At 37.6% G+C, this 20,002-nt stretch overlaps 1 protein-coding gene and 1 long non-coding RNA gene across 5 annotated transcripts in view; one reads left to right on the top strand and one right to left on the bottom strand.

Moving 5' to 3' along the window:
* Positions 1–17,537, top strand: part of SNX2 (sorting nexin 2) — a 32,975-nt gene extending 15,438 nt beyond the window's left edge. The window contains exons 3-16 of one of the 4 annotated variants that reach the window (XM_015280786.4): positions 2,151–2,314; positions 3,484–3,550; positions 3,759–3,802; positions 3,902–4,043; positions 6,351–6,429; positions 8,713–8,788; positions 9,979–10,092; positions 10,319–10,412; positions 12,198–12,403; positions 13,205–13,348; positions 13,856–13,867; positions 16,017–16,097; positions 16,205–16,276; positions 17,050–17,537. In XM_015280786.4, coding sequence (XP_015136272.2) covers positions 2,151–2,314; positions 3,484–3,550; positions 3,759–3,802; positions 3,902–4,043; positions 6,351–6,429; positions 8,713–8,788; positions 9,979–10,092; positions 10,319–10,412; positions 12,198–12,403; positions 13,205–13,348; positions 13,856–13,867; positions 16,017–16,097; positions 16,205–16,276; positions 17,050–17,100 — 1,346 coding nt within the window. In that variant the 3' untranslated portion in view covers positions 17,101–17,537. The remainder of the gene's footprint in view (positions 1–2,150; positions 2,315–3,483; positions 3,551–3,758; positions 3,803–3,901; positions 4,044–6,350; positions 6,430–8,712; positions 8,789–9,978; positions 10,093–10,318; positions 10,413–12,197; positions 12,404–13,204; positions 13,349–13,855; positions 13,868–16,016; positions 16,098–16,204; positions 16,277–17,049) is intronic. The other 3 variants (XM_025144702.3, NM_001012607.3, XM_025144703.3) reach the window with 3 other exon arrangements.
* On the bottom strand, positions 13,100–19,962 carry LOC121108294. Its single transcript, XR_005842716.2, has 2 exons — positions 19,636–19,962; positions 13,100–19,186 (listed from the first exon to the last, which is right to left on the bottom strand). It is a non-coding gene; the product is annotated as an uncharacterized LOC121108294 (long non-coding RNA).
* Between the last annotated feature and the right edge of the window lie 40 nt (positions 19,963–20,002).

The following is a 20,002-nucleotide window of genomic DNA, read 5'->3' on the forward strand; positions in this document are numbered from 1 at the left end:
TGCCCTTCTTATTGATGAGTGTTGCATTTGCCAACCTCCAGTCACCTGTGAACTCCCTAGAACTACTGGTAAATTGCTGAAAGAAGCTTGATGAGCAAACTCAGAGGACCTCATCCAGGTGTACAAACACCTGATAAGAGGAATAGAAGAAGGAAGAATCAGACTTAGCAGTGGTGCCCTCTGAGAAGACAAGAGGTAGTAGGCGTAAATGGAAGTATGGGGGATAATATTTAAACGTAAGGGAAAGTAGTTTTATTTTTTATTTTTTAATTTAATGGTGAACTGGTAAAGCACTGGAATGGGTTGTCCAGAGAGGAAAATGGAATCTCCATCCTTCAGAATGTTCAGAACACAACTGGATGTGGTCCAGAGCAGTCTACTATTGCTGACACTGCTCGAGCAGTTGGGTTAGGCTAGATAATGTCCTTTCTAACTTTAGCAGTTCTGTGACATATTCCAAAACAAAGTGATGACAGCAAATTTTGTTTGCCTCAAGCCAAAACGAGCATCTACTTCAAACAGGCTAAGGCATGATGACCTTGAAGTTTGTTTTTAATTTGAGTTCTGATACCAAACAAAAATTTAGGCATGCAGCCATTTTCATCCTGGAAATAGAGAAGTGTGGTTTTGAACATTCATGCAAAAGTGTTGTAGAAGAGTGGGAAATAGAACTGACTAGCAGAACATCCGTAAATGACAGCAAGGATAATGCTGGGTGGCTTTGATATACTGATTATGAAAGACCGTAATATTACTTTTTGCAGTAATAACTGTTATGCTTCATTTAATGCCGTTTCCAGTTTTGCTGACATCACTAGTAGATCAAAGGCTGTTCTGGAGAATCAAGTGATGCTGTGGGGGACAAAAGTGGGAGACTTTTGTTTTTACACGTAACGTAACAATTTCATGAAGTTTAGGGTAGACCTGATAGTTAAACTGCTATTTGTTTTTTGTTTGTTTGTTTTGAACTTGGAGTAAGAATAGGAGCTGATGATGATCAAGATTTTTTAGTGGTCTGCTGTAGGGAGCCCGTTTTGCAGGGAGGGTTGGACTCAATGATCTCTGGAGGTCCCTTCCAGCCCCCCCAGTTCTGTAATTCTGTAATACTTTTTATATGTACCAGACTTTAAGAAGTGGAAGGAATGTGGCTTAGTTTCTTTTGAAAATTGAGCTGTTACGTAGACAAAAAGCTGCAAGAACAGCTCTTTTCAAATGTGCGTGATAAACTGTTTTGGGAACTTTGCACAACTCAGAGTGGATCTGCATTAGTGCCTGAAGCTGTGCTTGGTAAAGCAGTTGGAACTGGCTGTGGGAAGTCTAGTTGGTAGTACATTCTGAGATCAGTGGTGGAGTCAGTCTCTGTATGAAATGTTGGTTTTGTGGTCAGAGTTATCTTTTGAGGAACTGAATTTCTTGCAAATGCACATTTAGCAAGAATCACAGCATTAATCACTTAAACTAGAACAGGAACTTCTTGGTAGTCAGAAAGAGGATAGTGTGCCAGTGGTCAAAACCAACTAATCAAGGAACATGTGCAGGATATGTCGTGCAGAGATTGAGATCCTCTTCAAATGTAGATGAACTGTATATGTTCTGAAACAAGTATTCAGCTTCTGATGAGTTATTGTAAGCCCCAGAGAGATTGTTGAAAGTAAAAATGATCTTAAAAGTCAGAACGCCTCATTTGCTAACCATATTTGTTTGTTAGGTTATGGGCTTTGGGGTGGAAGGCTGCATTGTGGTTGTGCAACTTCCTTTAAAGCATACGACTTTGCTGAATACGATTGATTATTGGCCTATATGATTAAATTAGTCGCTCAGGGTACAAAACCAAAAAAGAATAGTCTTAAGGATAGAAAAAACTTAATTCTCTTTCACAGTATGTCTTACAGAACTTCTATGAATGCTCTAAAAGACTATTTTTCAGACTGTATGAAAAAATAATTACAATATTAATCATACTGTAGCCTAATAGAAATGATGCACGTAGTTTTACTAGTTATTTAAAGAAATTAACAGCACAAGTAGGTGCTTCTTACAGATGCTCTTGCTAGACTTGTACATTGTCACTTTCTTTTGTGTGTGTTTGTTATCTTTGTGATGGGCAACTGTCTTGGCTACACAAAAACTAACTCAAATTCTTTATCTAGAAGCCACTGAAGAGGTTTCATTGGACAGTCCAGAGAGGGATCCAGTGCTTTCACCAGAACCAACTCCTGCAATCACTCCTGTAACACCTACTACATTAGTAGCTCCTAGAATGGAATCAAAAAGTGGAACAGCCCCTGCAAGTTTTGATAGATCGAGAGAAGAGGTATACCTCAAGTTTGGAGTTATCTTGTTTGGACTTTGAAGGTTGCGGGTTATTTTCTTCTTATTTTGTCTGTTTATTTTATTTTAAATTACAGTTTCTAAATATAATTTCACACGATTATCCTTCAGTTAGGAGAAATGTGTATACATATGTTTATATTTTTGGCACCTAAAGTTTGATGTGCATTTGACTCTTTAAAAAATACCATCATAATTCATTACCTAACTGTATTGGAGACCTGTAGAGTAGGAAGTAACACACAGCATTCCTGCAGGTTAGACATTGTAAAAGTGCGTGTAGGAGCAAGCCTTGAGCTTGACGTGGGAGAGATGTTAATGATGTTGTATAAGGGCTCTAACAAGTTACTGATTTTTACTTGGATTTATGAAGTAGTTGTTAATGGGGAAATGAAAGGGGCAGTTGTTAGCATTATCCTGTATACTAACGAACAGCAAAGACTGATTGTGATTTAAATATTGCTATTTACATTTGATGTTCCATTCAAAGTCAGGACATTGGCAAATGGCATTCATTCTACACTATTCTCTTACTCACAGTGTCAGTGTTCAGTGAATTTGTAAACGAGACTTGCTTGTGACTGAAAAACTCCTCCTTCCCCATGTCTAAGATGGCATTTTATTCTTATTTTCCTCCCCTTCTGCCCCAACATACTGTCCTTTCTGCCAGTGTTTTCTTAGGTCTCTGTTTTATCGAACTTTTGTAGAATTGCATGAAAATTCTGCATGATTAGAGCCTATGCAAGTATCAGAAATTCTCTACCCATGACTTCTTCCTTCCCAAATATCTGTATTTTAATTTAAAGATTATAGAAACACTGCTAACGAGAGCATTTCTTTGAACTACAGTATCTGCTGAGGTTGGAGGCAATAAAATAAGTATACCCAAAGATACCCAAAGATGAATGTTTACTGAAATTTCTGAGGCCAACTTGACGTGAGAAGAAGCTGCCATACTAAAAGGTTTTTCAGGAAGGCTTAAAATTAAGAGCACTGTGAGAAATTACATTCACATAATGCTGGATGATGGGTCTGGAAGGGATTTTAACTACACAAGCATACTGACTCATACTCCTACTTCCACTGTTCTCTTATTTTTGTACCTGTACATAACGTGAGTGCATATTAACTTGCTAAATATTCATTTCCTAGATTGAAGAGGAAGCAAATGGAGATTTGTTTGATATAGAAATCAATGTGTCAGACCCAGAGAAAGTTGGTAAGTTTCTTCAGACTGGAATTCAGACGACAGACTGTGTGACCTGATAGAGGACATGCTGAGATCTTAGCATTATTTCTTACTCAGTTATTTTTTGGGTGCTTTTATTATCTAAGTAGAAATACGTGTGATGTATATTTTGGATTAAAAAGTATCTGGAAGGATTAAAGTAACTTATTCTAGCATAAGTGTTTTAATTTTCTTTCAGGGGATGGCATGAACGCTTACATGGCATACAGAGTAACAACAAAGGTAAGTAGTTCAACAGGTATTTGCAGGTACCTTTATATCATAACTAAATGAATGCATCAGCAAGTCATCACTAAAATTACTGTTGTTGTTTTTTTCAAGACATCCATTTCTATGTTTCACCGAAGTGAGTTCTCTGTTAAAAGAAGATTCAGTGATTTTCTTGGCTTGCACAGCAAGTTAGCAACGAAGTACATGCATATTGGTTACATTGTGCCTCCAGCTCCAGAAAAAAGTATTGTAGGTAAGTCTGTTTCCTGTGCAGTTGAAGGTATGTGTGCATGTCATTTAATTACTGCAGTAGAAATGAAACATATTAGTACCTGCTGTGCTTCTAAAGTAGTTACTGTTCTGCACAGATATTTTTTCTTTCTTATCAGGTGTTCCAAATTACCATATATTCCTCCTGGTCTCAATTTCTAAAAAGTTAGGGTTAAGCTGAAAAGATATGCTGTGGCCTCTTCCTAGCTCAGATCAGTGTTGGTAATAAGAAAGACATTTGTCTTAATGCATGGTGCTCTGTTTCTTATCTACTAGTCTTTCTTCACTGTTGCCCCTCAAGAGCCAATTAGTCTGTCAAAACAAAGATGCTAAAGGTTTATTTTTAACTTGTGTTGTTATCAGTTGCTCACAATACACAGAGCTTCATACATACTTCACCTCTCTGATACTTCAGTTTGTTTTTTCTAATCACAGTGAATGGTGGAATGCTTAGTCAATTCTTCAAAGTTCTAATTTTAAAAGTATTTCTGAGTGACACTAGCCTTACTGAATGCCTTGGAGGATAAGATTTTTGCTCCATCAGGTAGGGAACATTGTTTATGTATTGAGGCAGGTTAAGTTTTTTAGCTCTAAGTAGGAGAAGATCTTTGAAGATAATAAAACATTTAAAATAAGAAACCTGTGGAAGTCTAGTGGCTTTTCCATGTAAATAAATCACTGGACATGAGACTGCTATTTGATCTGTAGGGAATGACAGGACTTTCCTTTTTTTTTTGTTGTTTCATTTGTAAAGCTGATCAGAGCAGCAGCTTTTCATTAAAGTAGGGACTGACTCTTAAGATACAGATAAGCTGGGAAGACACGGAGTCTGTAGGTTGTTTTCAAGAGGGCATGAAAGTCATACTTCAAACCTGAACTGCCTGCCATTCAGTGCAAGTTTGTTGTTTAGTTCTATCAGAAAATATATGGTCCAATTCTGGAGGAGTGAAAGGATTCTGGTTTAAGATGGGACACAGAGCTAAACTTATTTAATGTAAACTCATTTATCATTTACATCACACACTTACTTTAAGATTTAATATGAAACATTCTACATCCAGTTTTATGTGATGTGTTTTGTACAAAACCCTTAGTCTTTTCATTCTGTTACACTGGTTACAGGGCTTGGAGTTCTAAGTTAAAATAAATTATTATTATTTTGTTTTATCATTTATTTATTTGGTAGGGGTTGGGAGGGAGCTGTGTTTGAGACAGTTTACAAATGCAAGTGGTGAATTACCAAATATCCTGTGGAACAACAGAATAAAACTGAGTCACGGATGAGCCAGAGTTCTGCATTCATCTAAACTGCCTCATTTACACGTCTGTTTTGAAAAATCATTGATTTTATTTTTAAGAAAAACACCTGGGAGAGAAACAGTTTTGGAAACTGCTGAACTGACTGGCCACAGAGCACTTTTTCCAATTTTGAGAGTTTTCTACTCAGAACACATAGATTGAAAAGCACAGAAGTAATTGGAACAGAAATATTCTACATGTAGAAATGAGATGTTTGGATTATAACATAACTCTCCCATGCTTTGGAAAATATGAGTGATTTTGAATGTTCAGTGTATCATGGTGTTTTTGATAGCACTTGTGTTTCTAAGTCCTCTGAGTATGGGTTTTGAGTATAAAAAATACTGACATCAACCACAGCTTGAGTTCTTTCTTGCTGAAGTGGAATATATTTCACATACCACAAAACATCAAGAACTCCACAGTTGTGGTTCTTTGCCACTCTTGACTTCAGCAGAGGAAGTGGTATAAAGCTTTGTCTGGTTTTTTTTATTTTTTGACTATTTTATTCTCCGTTCAGTTAGTAGGTTTTCAGAATTTTCAAAAATACTGCCTGGTTTCCATAAGTTTATTAAAAACTTCTCAGTTTTGAGATTTAGACTATAGTAGAATAAAAATATTGGCTGTGAAAAAACAATTAATATGTCTCAGGTTACAAGCTTATTTTCTTATTCTGCTTTATTAGCATGTTTTCTTTTGAAGATGACTGACCAGTAAGACTGATCATCATTTATGTTGTCTTCGTAAACCCAAATTCAGCTATTCTTTTTTTTTTTTTTAACATTTTAACCAGAATAATGTAGTACAGGGAACTGTATTTCACAGGACTGTTTCAAGAAGACCATGCAGCCTGCAGTGTTTGTAGTAATTTCTATTGTAATTTTGCTTATAATATCTGAACTTAGATGAGCTTTATCTTCTAATCGTATCGGATACGCTAGTGATCTCAGTGTAATAAAATAAAATCAACACGATGCCATTTTCTTCCAAGGCATGACCAAGGTTAAAGTAGGGAAGGAAGATTCTTCATCTACTGAATTTGTAGAAAAAAGAAGAGCAGCACTTGAAAGGTAATGTATGTATCCAAAACTTGTTGGCCTATCTAACAGGGATCTGAACCATCTGTGCTTAGGTGTGTCCTGAAGACTGCATGCAGCTGTCTTATTTTTTTGTAAAAAAAGTTGCATAATTCCCATCAATAAAAGTCTGTTGCTAAAGGAGTAGTGCCATAAGATATAGAGACTTGGAGTAACTGTTGGGATTGGAGGAATTGGTCTTAGATAAATGAGCTGACATTTTCTCACAACTTGAAGTATCTGTCAGTAACAGATATCATGTGATCAAAAGAATTGTGATTAGGACAAGTTTAATTCATGAACCTGTATACGTGCTTTAAATGCTGTGGGTTTTTTTTTTTTCCATTTATTTGCTAAAGGAGTTTTGCAGTTGTATTAGTTCTAGTAGATGTTGAACATACCTCTTATACTCTTACCATCAGGATATTTGATGATGTTTTTCAGAAACACTGTGAAAATATTACCCAGTAAAATACTATTGGCAAGAAGCAACTTTTTCATCGTGCCAATTTTAGCTGGCTTTTGCTTTCAGAATCTTTGGAGTTACATCCCTGTGGAGGCGCTCAAATGCCATTTAAAAGCAGTGGTTCTGTTGCTCATTCTGTAACCCAAGGGAAACATATTAATGTGCTCCAGAAATCCAAATGAAATAATTGTGCTTCAGTTTGCTCTTTCATGATCCCAGAGATGCAGGGAAAGTGGGAGTAAAGCCTTGTTGAGTTCACTAAAATTCATCTTGTAGAGTATTGAACTTAAGTACTGCAAGTCTACCAGATGTCCTCAGGCATCACAGTCACTGCTGTCCAGTGGGAAAGTTACTAACTCCCCTTGGACTTAGAGTTGTTCTAGAGTAGCAGATCTTTAAAGAAAAGTATCTTTGCTTGACATGGCAACTTTAACTTATTAATTATCAGAACGCACAAGGAAAAGTTGAGCAATCTAATTTATGAAATAGTTTCACTGCAACGCTGAGTTTCTTTAGGAAACACTAAGGATCCAATGACCATACCTAATGGCAGATGGAGAAAATACCTCATCAGTGTAACCAGGCTTTCAATTGAGTGTTCCATTCCACAGCACTTCATAGGAGATTCAAAGCGATCTGTGAATCTGAGCTGGTATTTCACAGCTGAGACGCAGGGAAAACTAATCTTTAAACAAAGTACAGAAGGCTGTTGATAATGTTCTGTCAGCAGATGTTAACTGGCAATATCACATACTTTTTGTGCTCTCAATGCATTTTGAAATACTGCATTTCTACGAAGCACTCTATATGAACGTTTAACACTTTCTGTTAGTGTACAATACAGCTAACATTTATGACAAACTTACAGCACTTTTCAGTGGAATAATACTGAAATCTCACTCTTCAACCCATGCTTGTTCAATCAATAGTTTTTAAATCAACCAAAAATGCAAAAAGAATGAAAACAGAAAGAGTTGTATTAATTTAACTTCTGCATGTATGTCAGGAGTAATATGGTTGAGCCTAGCTACCAAATAAAGCCTAGCTACTAAATAAAGAGCTCATCCCTGGAACATAATCAGCTCACTTTTCCAAGACTGTCTTTTATTCTAAAACAAGTGAGGCAGAATAAACCATAACAACAACAACAACAAATATATACATACATACATACGTACATACGTACATACATATATATATCCTATGTACTCTATTATATAAGAATGTTCAAAGAATTAATCGTTTTTCTTTGTCTTTTCTCTTAAATTATTTTTCTGGCATAAAATTGGCTGTTCTTAGAGCAGGAGGATTTCATTTTACTGATGAAAATATGAAGTGTAATATTTTGACACCGTGAAACGTACAGTTATAGTAAGTCCCACCTAAGCTAGGTTAGAAACTAGCTACTTTGGTGTCTTACGATATGATATACAGTGTGTTTGGCTGCATTTCAGCCAGAAGTTTCAGGTTTTATGTCTACCTTACTAGACTAAGACTTCACTGAATATTTAAACTGCTTAGTGGTGCTAGGCTGTGTAGCTCTTAACCCACATATATATTGGAGGAAGGTGACAGAATACAGAAATATGACATGAATGTTCAGTAGGGAGGCAAAGGATTGAAGAGGCACGGAGCCTGGACTATTCCCTGACCCTTTAGTGGTGACTTCACAAGTGTTGAAGTCCCATTAGGTAAAAAGGGACATTGTGTGCTTCCTGCATTGTAACAGCTTTTTAGATGGAATTTTTCCATTGCTGTCAGACACATTGAATCTCTTCTGTTATCTAATATTTTAATTCTTAAAATCATAGGTATCTACAACGAACAGTAAAACACCCAACCTTGTTACAGGATCCAGATTTAAGGCAGTTCTTGGAAAATTCTGAGGTATTTTAAGTTCTTTTATGTTCTCCTGTTTGTTTTTGGATACTGTGACAAAGCAATATATTCTCTTTTTAATCTCCTAAATTAATCTGAGGTAGAATTGGATTGCACCCTTCATCGTACAGTGGTACATGGTACAGAATAGTAGAAGAATACTTAGGTAATGTGTGTGTGTCTGTGTGTCTGTGTGCATCCGAGAGAAGTTAGGCTTGTAGTGACCAAAAGCCATCTGCTTCACAGTAGTGACTTGTTGAGTTTATTTTTAGTTGAGTTGAGCTTGTGCACACAGTCACTATCTGTAGTTGATGTTGGTAATAGTCAAGTAAGATGAGGAATTTAATTGCCTTGGAAACAGGTTTCTTCCCTCTGTGAGTCCTTCTTGACATTTGCTGTTGTGATAATGTGAACCTGCTTGCAGTGCTACTGAAGAAGCCAGATGTTTTGTGAATAGAAGTGGCTTCATCCACCAATGCTGTCAGTCTGACACCTTCTACAAAGTTAAATATATTGTTAAAGACATACGTTATCTCTTTATACACGTGCATAGTGGATTTGCTCTAACACTGAATTGTCTTTTGCCTAATGTTAGTATTTTAGTTATGCATATAGTGGATTTGCCAACGGTACTAGCAAGACAAAATGTTAGATGTGAAAGGTCTGATGTGGGGTCCCACCCTGTACAGCATATTCAGACTAACTTGAATAATACTAATATTTGTTGGCTTACCCTCTGAATACCTAAGCACATGCACAGTCTTCTCAATACTCATGAGTTAGAGGGAAAAATATATCCACCTTTCATGATTACTATACAGTGCAGATCTTGCATTATGATGAAGTGTTTGACATAATTTCTTTCTTCTAATTCTAAGCATTGCTCTTCCTGTAGTGGCAGCTTATTCTCTGTTGCGTATAGGTGGCTAGTTAGGACCTTTAGCTAGTTCATAATAACTTCAGACAAGTTGGCTGATGGTTCCATTTAAATGTAAAGATGTAGAAGAAAAGTAAATAGTCTATATTTTTAAGTTTTCCTCTGAGAATGTAAAAGGAGTAAATCCAAGAAATTAGATTCCACTATACTGAAACACATAGGACTAAAGAAAGCACTATATCCTTTTCTTTCCCCCTTGTGCCCCGTTAAACCTCCATCCTTTTAACCACTCTGTTTGCTCTTATTTGTCATTCAATTCCAGCTGCCGAGAGCGGTTAACACCCAAGCTCTGAGTGGAGCAGGAATATTGAGGATGGTGAACAAGGCTGCCGACGCTGTCAACAAAATGACAATCAAGATGAATGAATCGGATGCAGTAAGAGCTGAATTTTCGACTTGAATAATGAGACGAATTAATGAGGCTCAACAATTGCATTTTAAGGCTGTAGAAGTAGAAAATGGGTTATTAATTTGCTTATTGGCTTGGATTCTTAGCTGTATCAGTTGACCACCCTGGCAGTACACGGATAATTTGCTTCTTTAAACAAGAAATGTTGTTGGTAATCTAATTTGTAATGCTTGGTTCTTTCATCTTTTGTCAGTGGTTTGAAGAAAAACAGCAGCAATTTGAGAATCTGGATCAGCAACTTAAAAAACTTCATGCCAGTGTTGAAGCATTAGTCTGCCACAGAAAAGGTAGCTTCTCTTTCATGTGTCTACATGAACTTGAATTTAGGAAATGTTGATGAGAGGAGAACTTCTTGTGTCAGAACTCTTGACTAACAGAGTTACACAGGAAATTTTAATGCAAAAATATTGTAATTGTACTTTTTACCATAAAGTGCTGTACCAATTTGATATACCTGCTGTTAATTTTAATTTTCTCTAGAATATCAACATCCCTTCTGTTGAACTTGGAAGTTACTATATTGATTTAGTATAGTTTGCTTCTTTTCTTGCAGAGATCTAATACCATACCTAGCAAGTGATTCTACTGCAGTAGGCATCTATAAATGTATCTCTAGATCCCATGGCAAGAGTAATTTCTTTCTGAGCAAAAAGTTACTGCATAAATCTATTTAAATGTCTTACGGTTCTGTACTGCTCTGCTAAATGAGTTTAAGCTCTTAAGTAGGCATTTTCTGTTATTCATCCGATCCACATAACGATACATCATCAAGCTGCTGTTAAGGTAAACTTTTCTGAAAAGATATTCTAAGAATATCAACTTTGGATTCATTTGTATTAGGGGGAAGCACTGCCTGCAATTTTATGCTTTAATCACCCGTGTAGCTGTTTTGTCGAAGACTGCTTTCCATTAGGTTAAAAACAAAACAACAACAAAACCACTTCTGTTTGCAGTGCAAGACCATAGATGTGCCTTTTGGTGTTACTGTGCTATGTTATAATTTATAGATTATGTTTCAGCTCTGTACTTTGGAATGTACACAAAGTTGCTTCTTCACTATACTACCATGGACTATTCTCTGTAGTGTAAAAAACACAAACACAAAGAATCTTGGGGCAGATGTCCTCAACCTTAAATAGTATTTTAAGAAGTAATTCAAATGGAAAACGGATGTGATTTTTTTCTGTTGATTTGACATCTATTCATAGATTTGAGAAAGTTTTTATTTAATTTTAAAGAGATTATTTTAATCATGAGTATTAGGTATCTGATGTGTATATCTATAGGTGTCTTCTGCAAACATTTCTGCTGTTCTAAGGATTCTACGAAAGCAGCAGAGTTGCAAACAAGCTTGCACTTTGAATTCTTAAGTATTTTGGATAAAAATACATATATTCAAAAGTCCTTTACAGGAGATGTCTTTGTACAAGATGACCTGCATGGGATTTGATGAAACAATTGCCTTAGTGCTTAGTAGTAAATAAGCTGAGAACTTCAGTTTCATAGATACCAGCCAGCCATGAAGGTACATGTTGTGGTTTTTTGTTGTATGTTTTTTTCCTCTAAGATATGTCAAAAGATAGCAGCGTGTTACATTATGCACAATTAAAAGAACTTCAGTCAATAGGACAGTCCAACAAAAATAAATTCCACTTGTGGTGGTGTTCTTGTGAAATACGTAGTATTTTCCAACTTTTAACCATGCTTTAGACCAGCTGAGGTTGGTTTGAAGTTGCTCTGCAGGTGACTTGGCTTTGGTTCTGTAGGCTTGGACTTTTCCTGAACCAGGCATTTTGATTACAGTGAAGGAACATTTTGTTCCCTTTCTCCTGATGGACATGATAATGGGGTCAGCAAGACATTTACTGACAGAGAGTTCTGTGCACTATGTTCTCCTAAATACAGTTTCATTGTGAATGCCTCGTGTATTCTATCATGAGCTTTAGGAAATACATCTTCTATTTTATATTTGGTGAAATTAGGATTGCACCAGGGCTGAGTCTCTGCTATGTTGATCTGTGATGCAAAGTAATGTAAGTCACATTGTACTGAATGTTATTTCTGTATTTTAGAACTTTCAGCCAACACAGCTGCCTTTGCTAAAAGTGCTGCCATGTTAGGTAACTCTGAGGACCACACTGCTCTATCTAGGGCTTTGTCTCAGCTTGCAGAAGTTGAGGAGAAGATAGATCAGTTGCATCAAGAACAAGCCTTTGCTGATTTCTACATGTTCTCAGAGCTGCTTGGTGATTATATTCGTCTCATTGCTGCAGTAAAAGTGAGTACTGGCTGAAAAAGAGTTAATTTTGTGTTTAAAGTCACAATCCTCGACTTTTACATTCAAGGGAAATGAATGTTTGTGTGTGTATGCACATTTTTTACACAGTTCAGACAAGGCTTTTGCCTTTCACTCAGAGTGAAATGAATGAATTTGTGATCAATTATTCAAGTGATGAAAGTAGGGAAGAAGTTACAGGATGCAGAAAAAATGTAACTGGTGAATATCTTCTTTAAGTGGTACTAATTGTATATGGTTTGGGGGCATGCTATATGCTATGAAGTCTAAGCAGGAGTATAATTTGGCCACATTTGTTGGCTAGTCAAAAGCTTCCTTAAATATGAAACAAGTATAGAATTTGGATCTACGTGCCTTTACAAAAAACACTGGATTCTGTTGTCAGTCGTACTGTAATAGTGTAATCAGGTTTTGACACAGGAAGGAATGTCTGAGAATTTTATCCAAAATTACCTCTGGACTTGTCAAAATATTCTTTTCTCTCCCCTCCCTTTCTCCATTTCCACCCCCTTTGGTTGCTTTGGTAATGTTTTGTTGGAATGAAGAACACAATGTACTGTGGGACACTGTCCACTCTGAAGAGGCTTCTTGAATGCCCTCTGTTATTTATAGATGGTATCTAGCTGTGCAAGCGTGCTGTTAAGTGAAATGCAAGTAGACATGGTAGACACAGTGAAGTTTGAGTATAATTGTTCTAGTTTTATTCAGAAATACCTTTTCCTACAAGAAGTTTAAATAGCTCCAACAATTCCAGCTGCTTAATAAATTTCTTCATTCCCACAGGGTGTGTTTGATCACCGAATGAAATGCTGGCAGAAGTGGCAAGATGCTCAGGTTACTTTACAAAAAAAACGTGAAGCTGAAGCAAAGCTCCAGCTTGCTAACAAACCTGACAAGTTGCAGCAAGCTAAAGATGAGATAAAAGAGGTAATGTTATCAAACATTATTTTGGAGATCCGGACTTTCTGCTTTGACTCATTCATTCTGCATCAATGCACTACTTTATACCATTTTTATTTAAGAACTGCTTACTCATTTGCTGTCTGCCGTATTTACTGAAATTGTTGAAATCTATTTTAAAAATGTGCACAATTTCTACACATTGTAAGATCTGGAAGGCAGTTGAAGACTGTCTCCACAGAGTCTGGGAAATGGGAGGAGGGGAAAAAGGACAAGTTGAATTGTGTTTAAGTTTTAACAAATGACTCGAATAGACACAGGAGCATCTTCACTAAGATGCTAAAATTTAACCAAAAAAAAGCAAATACAACACAAAAAACTAATGGAGAACTGTTCCCATGTTTTGCTTTATTGTGCAGCGTATATCTACCCATATATATATATGTATGTATATATGGTGTGATTTCAGTAAAAATAAGTCTTACATGTTGAAGTGTCATAATTTATACACTTTTTCTGTCATGCTTCACTAAGGAAATTGAAGAGGTAGGACAACTTAATTATTTAACATTATGCATTCTGATTATGCACCAGTATTCTCTCATTAAATAATGGGAGAACATTAGATTTCAAACCCCTTTATGCAGTTATTTTGTTTGGCTTCCTCATTGGTCACTAATCACAAGCTGCTTTGTTCTTTCTACATTTCAGTGTCTTTTGCACATGGCGTTGAAGTTTCTCATTAACTTGGCTTTCTTTTTCTTTAAAAAAAGCCCTTGTTTACTGGGAAAACTTAGTGTGAGTCTTATGTGACCACATTCTTTCTGGTCGGTACTGGTTGATGTCATTCATCTGTTCACAGTACAAGTGATGTCATTCCTTGGCCAAAATTCTGTTGAATATTGAGTGTAGTAAGAAATAGCCAGTGATGCTTTCTTAGTCCCAACATGAAAAGAATTAATGGTGTTATTCCTGAAGGAGGTACTTTTCCTATTTAGTTTATGAGTAAAGAAGGTTGTTAGTAAACCCTCAATTTGAATATGGGAATGGAAAGATGGCTACCATTGAAATAGATTCAAAGTTGCTGATTCTGTAGTAATAGTTCTTCTGGCAGACATTGCAAAGTGGAAAACTACACAGCTTGGACGTCATCAACTCAATTGTTTTTTGCAGGAAAATAATAATAAAAGAATAGTTCTAAAAATGCCAGTATTGAAAAGGGGAAATTCCTCATTGTCAGAAACTATAACATGACAGATCATCATTCAGTGATATTTTTTGTTAAGCATGGTACCTGGACGTGGCAAAACCAGGGTAGGAGTCCATACAGAGTCAGACATTGAAGTGTCCCACAGCTCTAGTTGCAGTGCTAGATCAAAACAGACAGTCTGTCTACCCTTTCCTTGTCCAAGCTTTGTATTGTTTTAGTTATTAGATAACTGCTCATGTTGTGTTTCCCAGAAGCAAATCCAGTTATGACATAACATGTGGCCTCATAAACGTGTATCTGAACATGAGGGGTTTCTGAATAAATGTAAACCAAAAATATAAATGTCCAGATACTTATTGGTTAGAGGTTCATCTCATAACACCACAATAAATTACTAATTGATAATGCAGCACTAGAAGATTTTGTAGATATGCTGACAACAGTGTGTTGCCTCCTGGCTGCCTTTTTTCTGAAGAAGATAACTGTTACTGGGATATGTTAGCTTCTACCTTTCAGTTTGTAAGTTGGCATTTGAAATACCACTTAACTGTGTCTGCAATGTCAGGCAGCAGATAACTTTTTTCAAAGAGTATCTGTGCGGAAGCTATAAATTAACAGTATAAATAGGTGTGTTAAAGTAGATGCAAAAGGAAGCCTACTAGTTACAAGATAATGTTTGATGATAATAGTAATGATTCTATGATTCTATGATCTTACTGTGTAGTTAGATATCTTTTGGTATAAGCTAAGGATGAATAGAAACTACTGTCACGTAGTACTCTTGTGCAAATGCCACACTCCCATTACGACAAAAAACCCCAAGCTGTAACACCATTTTCTCTTAGTTTTTCTTTAGTGTTCTTACCCACAGTAGCTTGTTGACTCTTCCTGTCTCTTCAGCCACCTCTGAAAATGAGACCGTGTGTTTTGATTGTCCCAGGCAACATGCATTCTAACTTTTGGAAGTCCAAAAAACATAGCACTGCGAGCTTGCCACTTCTAACAGAGAGATAAGCATATGTACAACCATGGCCAGAGAGAAAGATTTAAACATTTATTCTGGGACTAGGAAAGTAGAGGAAACTGACTTCTGAGACTCTTCTACATCCAGTGGGATAGGCAGTCACAGAAAGCTTACAGATTTAGGTTCCTGTTATAACAGTACCTGCAAAGTAACGTCTAATAAAACCGTAGAGATCCTTTTCCTTTGCTAAAGAATCTCTAAAAGACTTTACTAAGCTCTTATTAGTAACAATACTGAGTTGTTCTTGTCATCTACAAATATCATTGTGTTAGAGATACCATTGTTTAATCTGATGTCATCGTATTCTGCAGATTGTTATTTGGAAGTTGTTATTTGTCCAAAGGATGAATAGGTCCTTTTCATTTCCTGAATTAATGTTGTTAAAATACTAGAAAGTTCACATACTGATTAACTGAGTGGGAAACACAAAGTCTCATCTCTGCATGTCTTTCCTTTGCCAGTGGGAGTCAAAAGTTCAGCAAGGGGAAAAAGATTTTGAACAGATCTCCAAAACGATTCGCAAGGAAGTGGGAAGATTTGAGGCATGTATAATTTTGTCTAAGTAAACGATAGTTTTATTTTAGATAATATTGACATTCAAAGTGAAATTGGTCAAGAGGTTAATGTGCCATAATTTATTTATTAACAGAAGGAACGAGTGAAAGACTTTAAAACTGTTATTATCAAGTACTTAGAGTCATTAGTGCAAACACAACAGCAGGTAAGAAACGTTTTAAGTCTCATACACGTTAATATTTACGGTGTTACGTACCAGGTTAATTGCAAGGACAATCTTTGAACTACTTCCAATAGTGCTGTACTGGAGAAAACAGTGACTGCAGTTTTCCAGCTATTACTGTGCTTACTGTGCTTCCTTGCACAGCTCTTATCTGGGAGAAGCAAGGGAAAAGTTCCTGTTAGGGGAAGAGGGTGTGGGGAGGGTCGTCTGTTCTTCTGCAACTCAAATAATGCTTGCTCTTTAAAACTGGAGCAAGTTCTGCTAAATATGTACTTAGACCTGCTGAAAAGACTGGAGTACTTAAATGCTTACTGCTCTTTTAAAAAGTTTAATATATTACTGAATATTGTAAAGCAGTAGTTTTCAGTGACTCAGAAATAGACTTTATTCCCTAAAGAGTATTCGGAGTCTTTCTGCTTTCACTCCAGCGCTATAACATTTCAGCCTTTTTTAATTGAGAACAACAGCAACAAAAACGTGATGCACATTAGAGGTAAGAGTAGCAAATTAACCTTGCAAACCCATTCTCTGTAAGTGTATTCTGTGGTACTGTGCTCAGTGTGTAAAAATTACTGTTAACCAGACTTATTTATTAACCTTGTCTTTTTTTGCATCATGTAATAATGTGAGTGGATAATATTCAGCATCTGTGTTCTTAGTTCATCCAGAGGAGACAAGTTTAACATGAGGAGGAAGGTCTATTTGTTTCCCAGCATTCAGTTCTGTAGTGATTCTTCTTCTTTTTTTTCTTTAAGCTAATAAAATACTGGGAGGCATTCCTACCTGAAGCCAAAGCCATTGCCTAAAAGAAGAGTATTCCAAATGAGAAGACACTCTTGTATGTTTCTCCTGGATAAAATTAAATTCCACAGTGAAATCACTTTAAATCATCGAAATAAACCACTATATATTTTATGAATTAACATGTGGCTTTTTTTATATACTACAGCATTTTATTAACAAGCTGCACGTCCTGACCCTCGTTGAAGTGGACTGTGGCATGATGTTCTGCAATACATTGCTGAATTGAACACTATTGTGTCTTAATACTTGCACTAAAATGTGCACTGCAAGGCCAGAAAGCTGGTATTTTTGTTCTTTATGATACAGTGTTCTGTAGTTCGTTTACCTGACCTTTGTGAAACAATTTAATTGCTTCGAGTAACGTTCACTTAAACATTCCTGTAAAAATCATGTTTTTGTGATCACAGTAATAAAGGGGATATTCATTGTGAAGCATTAAGCTCTGTCTTTGTGTCTGTTTGCTGTTTCTTAGAAGTAGCATTTATAACCATCTGAGGTCGCATCAAAGGCTGAAACAACACTGAGGATACTGAAGATGGTAATAAGGACCCACAGGTCATTATTTGTGTTAAACTCTTTTCTAATTCTGATTCACTTTTTCATTCTTTTCACCTGAAGTTACCACTGCATTGATACTCATACTCAAAAGACACGTACAATCTCATACAAAGTTTCTGAAGGACTAAAATTACTTGTGTGGTCCTGCTGGACCACATAAATTTCAGCATAAGATAGTTGTAAAGGCTGACGTTTTCTTGAATAGAAAATGCATTGCAGGAACTAAGCACCTTCAAAAGCTCAAGTATGCAGTAAGTTTGTGGTGAAGAAACTGTACTAGGCAGAACACTACTAAGTGTTTGGCTTGCAGGATGCTCGTGAGGACTGACCAGCAGCTCAACGTTAAACTTAACCCAGTGAGAGTGAAGGTGGGTACTGCTGGAGTTGGACTTAAATCAGACACGCGAATCTCAAAATGGATAAAGCATACATTTATGATCTTTTTTTTTTTTTTCATTGTGTCTCCCAGCTTTTTTAGGACATGTTTGTTTCGCTTATATCAGAATTAGGTTGCAGTTGAATTCAGGATCCAGTTTCTTTTCTCCCCAGTAGGAGAAAAGTGGGTGCTCCATCCATTGCAAGGGGTTCAAAGCCAGGTTGTCCAGTGGGCAGCGTCCCTGCCCATGGCCAGGAGTTGGAACTTGATGATTTCCAAGGTCCTCTCCAGCCCAAAATGTTCTATAACTGTGAAGATTGAAGGTTTACCATAATTCCTCGTACGACTAACATCTGTATTGGCAGATGTCATTCGAACCAAGTGAACGGGGGTGTTGCAAAAGCATCTTTCCAAGAGGAGCTCACTGCAGGGTGTTGTACAAATGCCAGTGTTATTTCCCTGAAACTCCAAACCTGGTTGCTACGGCAGAATCACTTGTATGAACACAACAGATATTTACCACCGTGAATTCTGGATTATGCCCATTCCTGCAGGTCATACTCTTTGAATTAAAAGTGTATGCCTATCGGAGGACGTGATACATCAGATTGAGGACACTATCATCTCTTTACTGATAATATTCAGTCTACACAACCCTCTGTTCTACTTCTCCTAGGTTACTGTTCTCTTGAAGGCCTCACACAGGCGTTTGTGTTTTGGCATCTCTCAAGTTTGTGCCCCAGATGCGTCCACTCCATTCAACTGAGGGTGGAGATGAGCTGCTGACTGTGTTTAACTGCAGAGCCAACGTCTGCTAAAACTACACCTACACGCCTGCTATGCAGTCTGTAGAGTGGAAAGACTAATAATGTGAGTCTGGCAAAATAGGAGTCTGTTATAAGTGTGTAAGAAAATTCAACACTGAAACATGAAGAATTGGGGTTGCAGGGTTATTCACATTGATAGCTGTTAGCAAGGAGGCAGTTCTTTGTGTCTTTTCTTGTTGCTTCTTGGGTGTTTTTCTTTTCTTTGTTCGTGTTTGTCTTCCACTATCAAGTGGGACCACTTGCAAATAAGCAAAGCAGCATTCGACCGTGCCACCGAAGTCGTTTGCAGCAGGGTTGTTCTCTTTTCTTCTGCTTGCTTTTCTCCCTCTGAATCAACGAGGGAATGACGAACGTCAGGAAGGCAAACACAATAACCAAAGTCTGCCTCCCGTCGTTGAGAAGCTTAGTAAGATAGGTGCCAGAAGACAGCTTACACAGAGGATGTTCGTTTGAAAATGAAACGAATAGGCAATAGGAATGAAAAGGGGAGAGAAGACTCGAGATAAACCAAACATAGCTGTGGCTGAGAGATACCAAGATAGGAAGAAAGAGCGCAAGGGAGGAAGATAGCACAAATCATGAGAAATAAAATGCCTTTATCTCAGCCTCACATCTGTTGCGGTGCTCCGGGGAGGGGTGGGGGGGACTCTGCAGGTTAGAGGAGCGCTGCGCTGTATGAAAGCGTGGTTATCTTCTGTAGTGGTAATGGACTCATTTCCCCCTCGCCCCACAACCCACCTCATACGTGCACTCCTGCTGCTCAGAAAACCACCCACCTGTCAGCTCCAAGCCTTCTGGCCATTAGGAGAAAGAACAGCCTCACATACTGTGAGCTACTGCAGGAAACCGGCTGGCCTTTCCAGACTCGGCCTTTCTTCTTCCACTGCAGCCCTGCTTGCACTCGCTGGCCGCTGAGAGTCCTCTGCCACAGCGTCTGTCTGGTCTCTTCTCGGGAGAAGCCAGCCGCACGGCCGAACTGCGGCCTTTCGAAGGGCCCTTTTTCACCGTGCTCCAGCGCAGGCCGCAGCGGACGCCCTCAGACCCGCGGAGCCCCGCGGTGACGGCCGCCCCGTCGCACCCGGAGCCGTCCCGTCCTCCACCCCCCCTCCGCCCCGCGCGGCGTCACGTGTGCGCGGTCACGTG

This window comes from Gallus gallus, chromosome Z (assembly GCF_016699485.2).
Source record: "Gallus gallus isolate bGalGal1 chromosome Z, bGalGal1.mat.broiler.GRCg7b, whole genome shotgun sequence".
Taxonomy (NCBI): domain Eukaryota; kingdom Metazoa; phylum Chordata; class Aves; order Galliformes; family Phasianidae; genus Gallus; species Gallus gallus.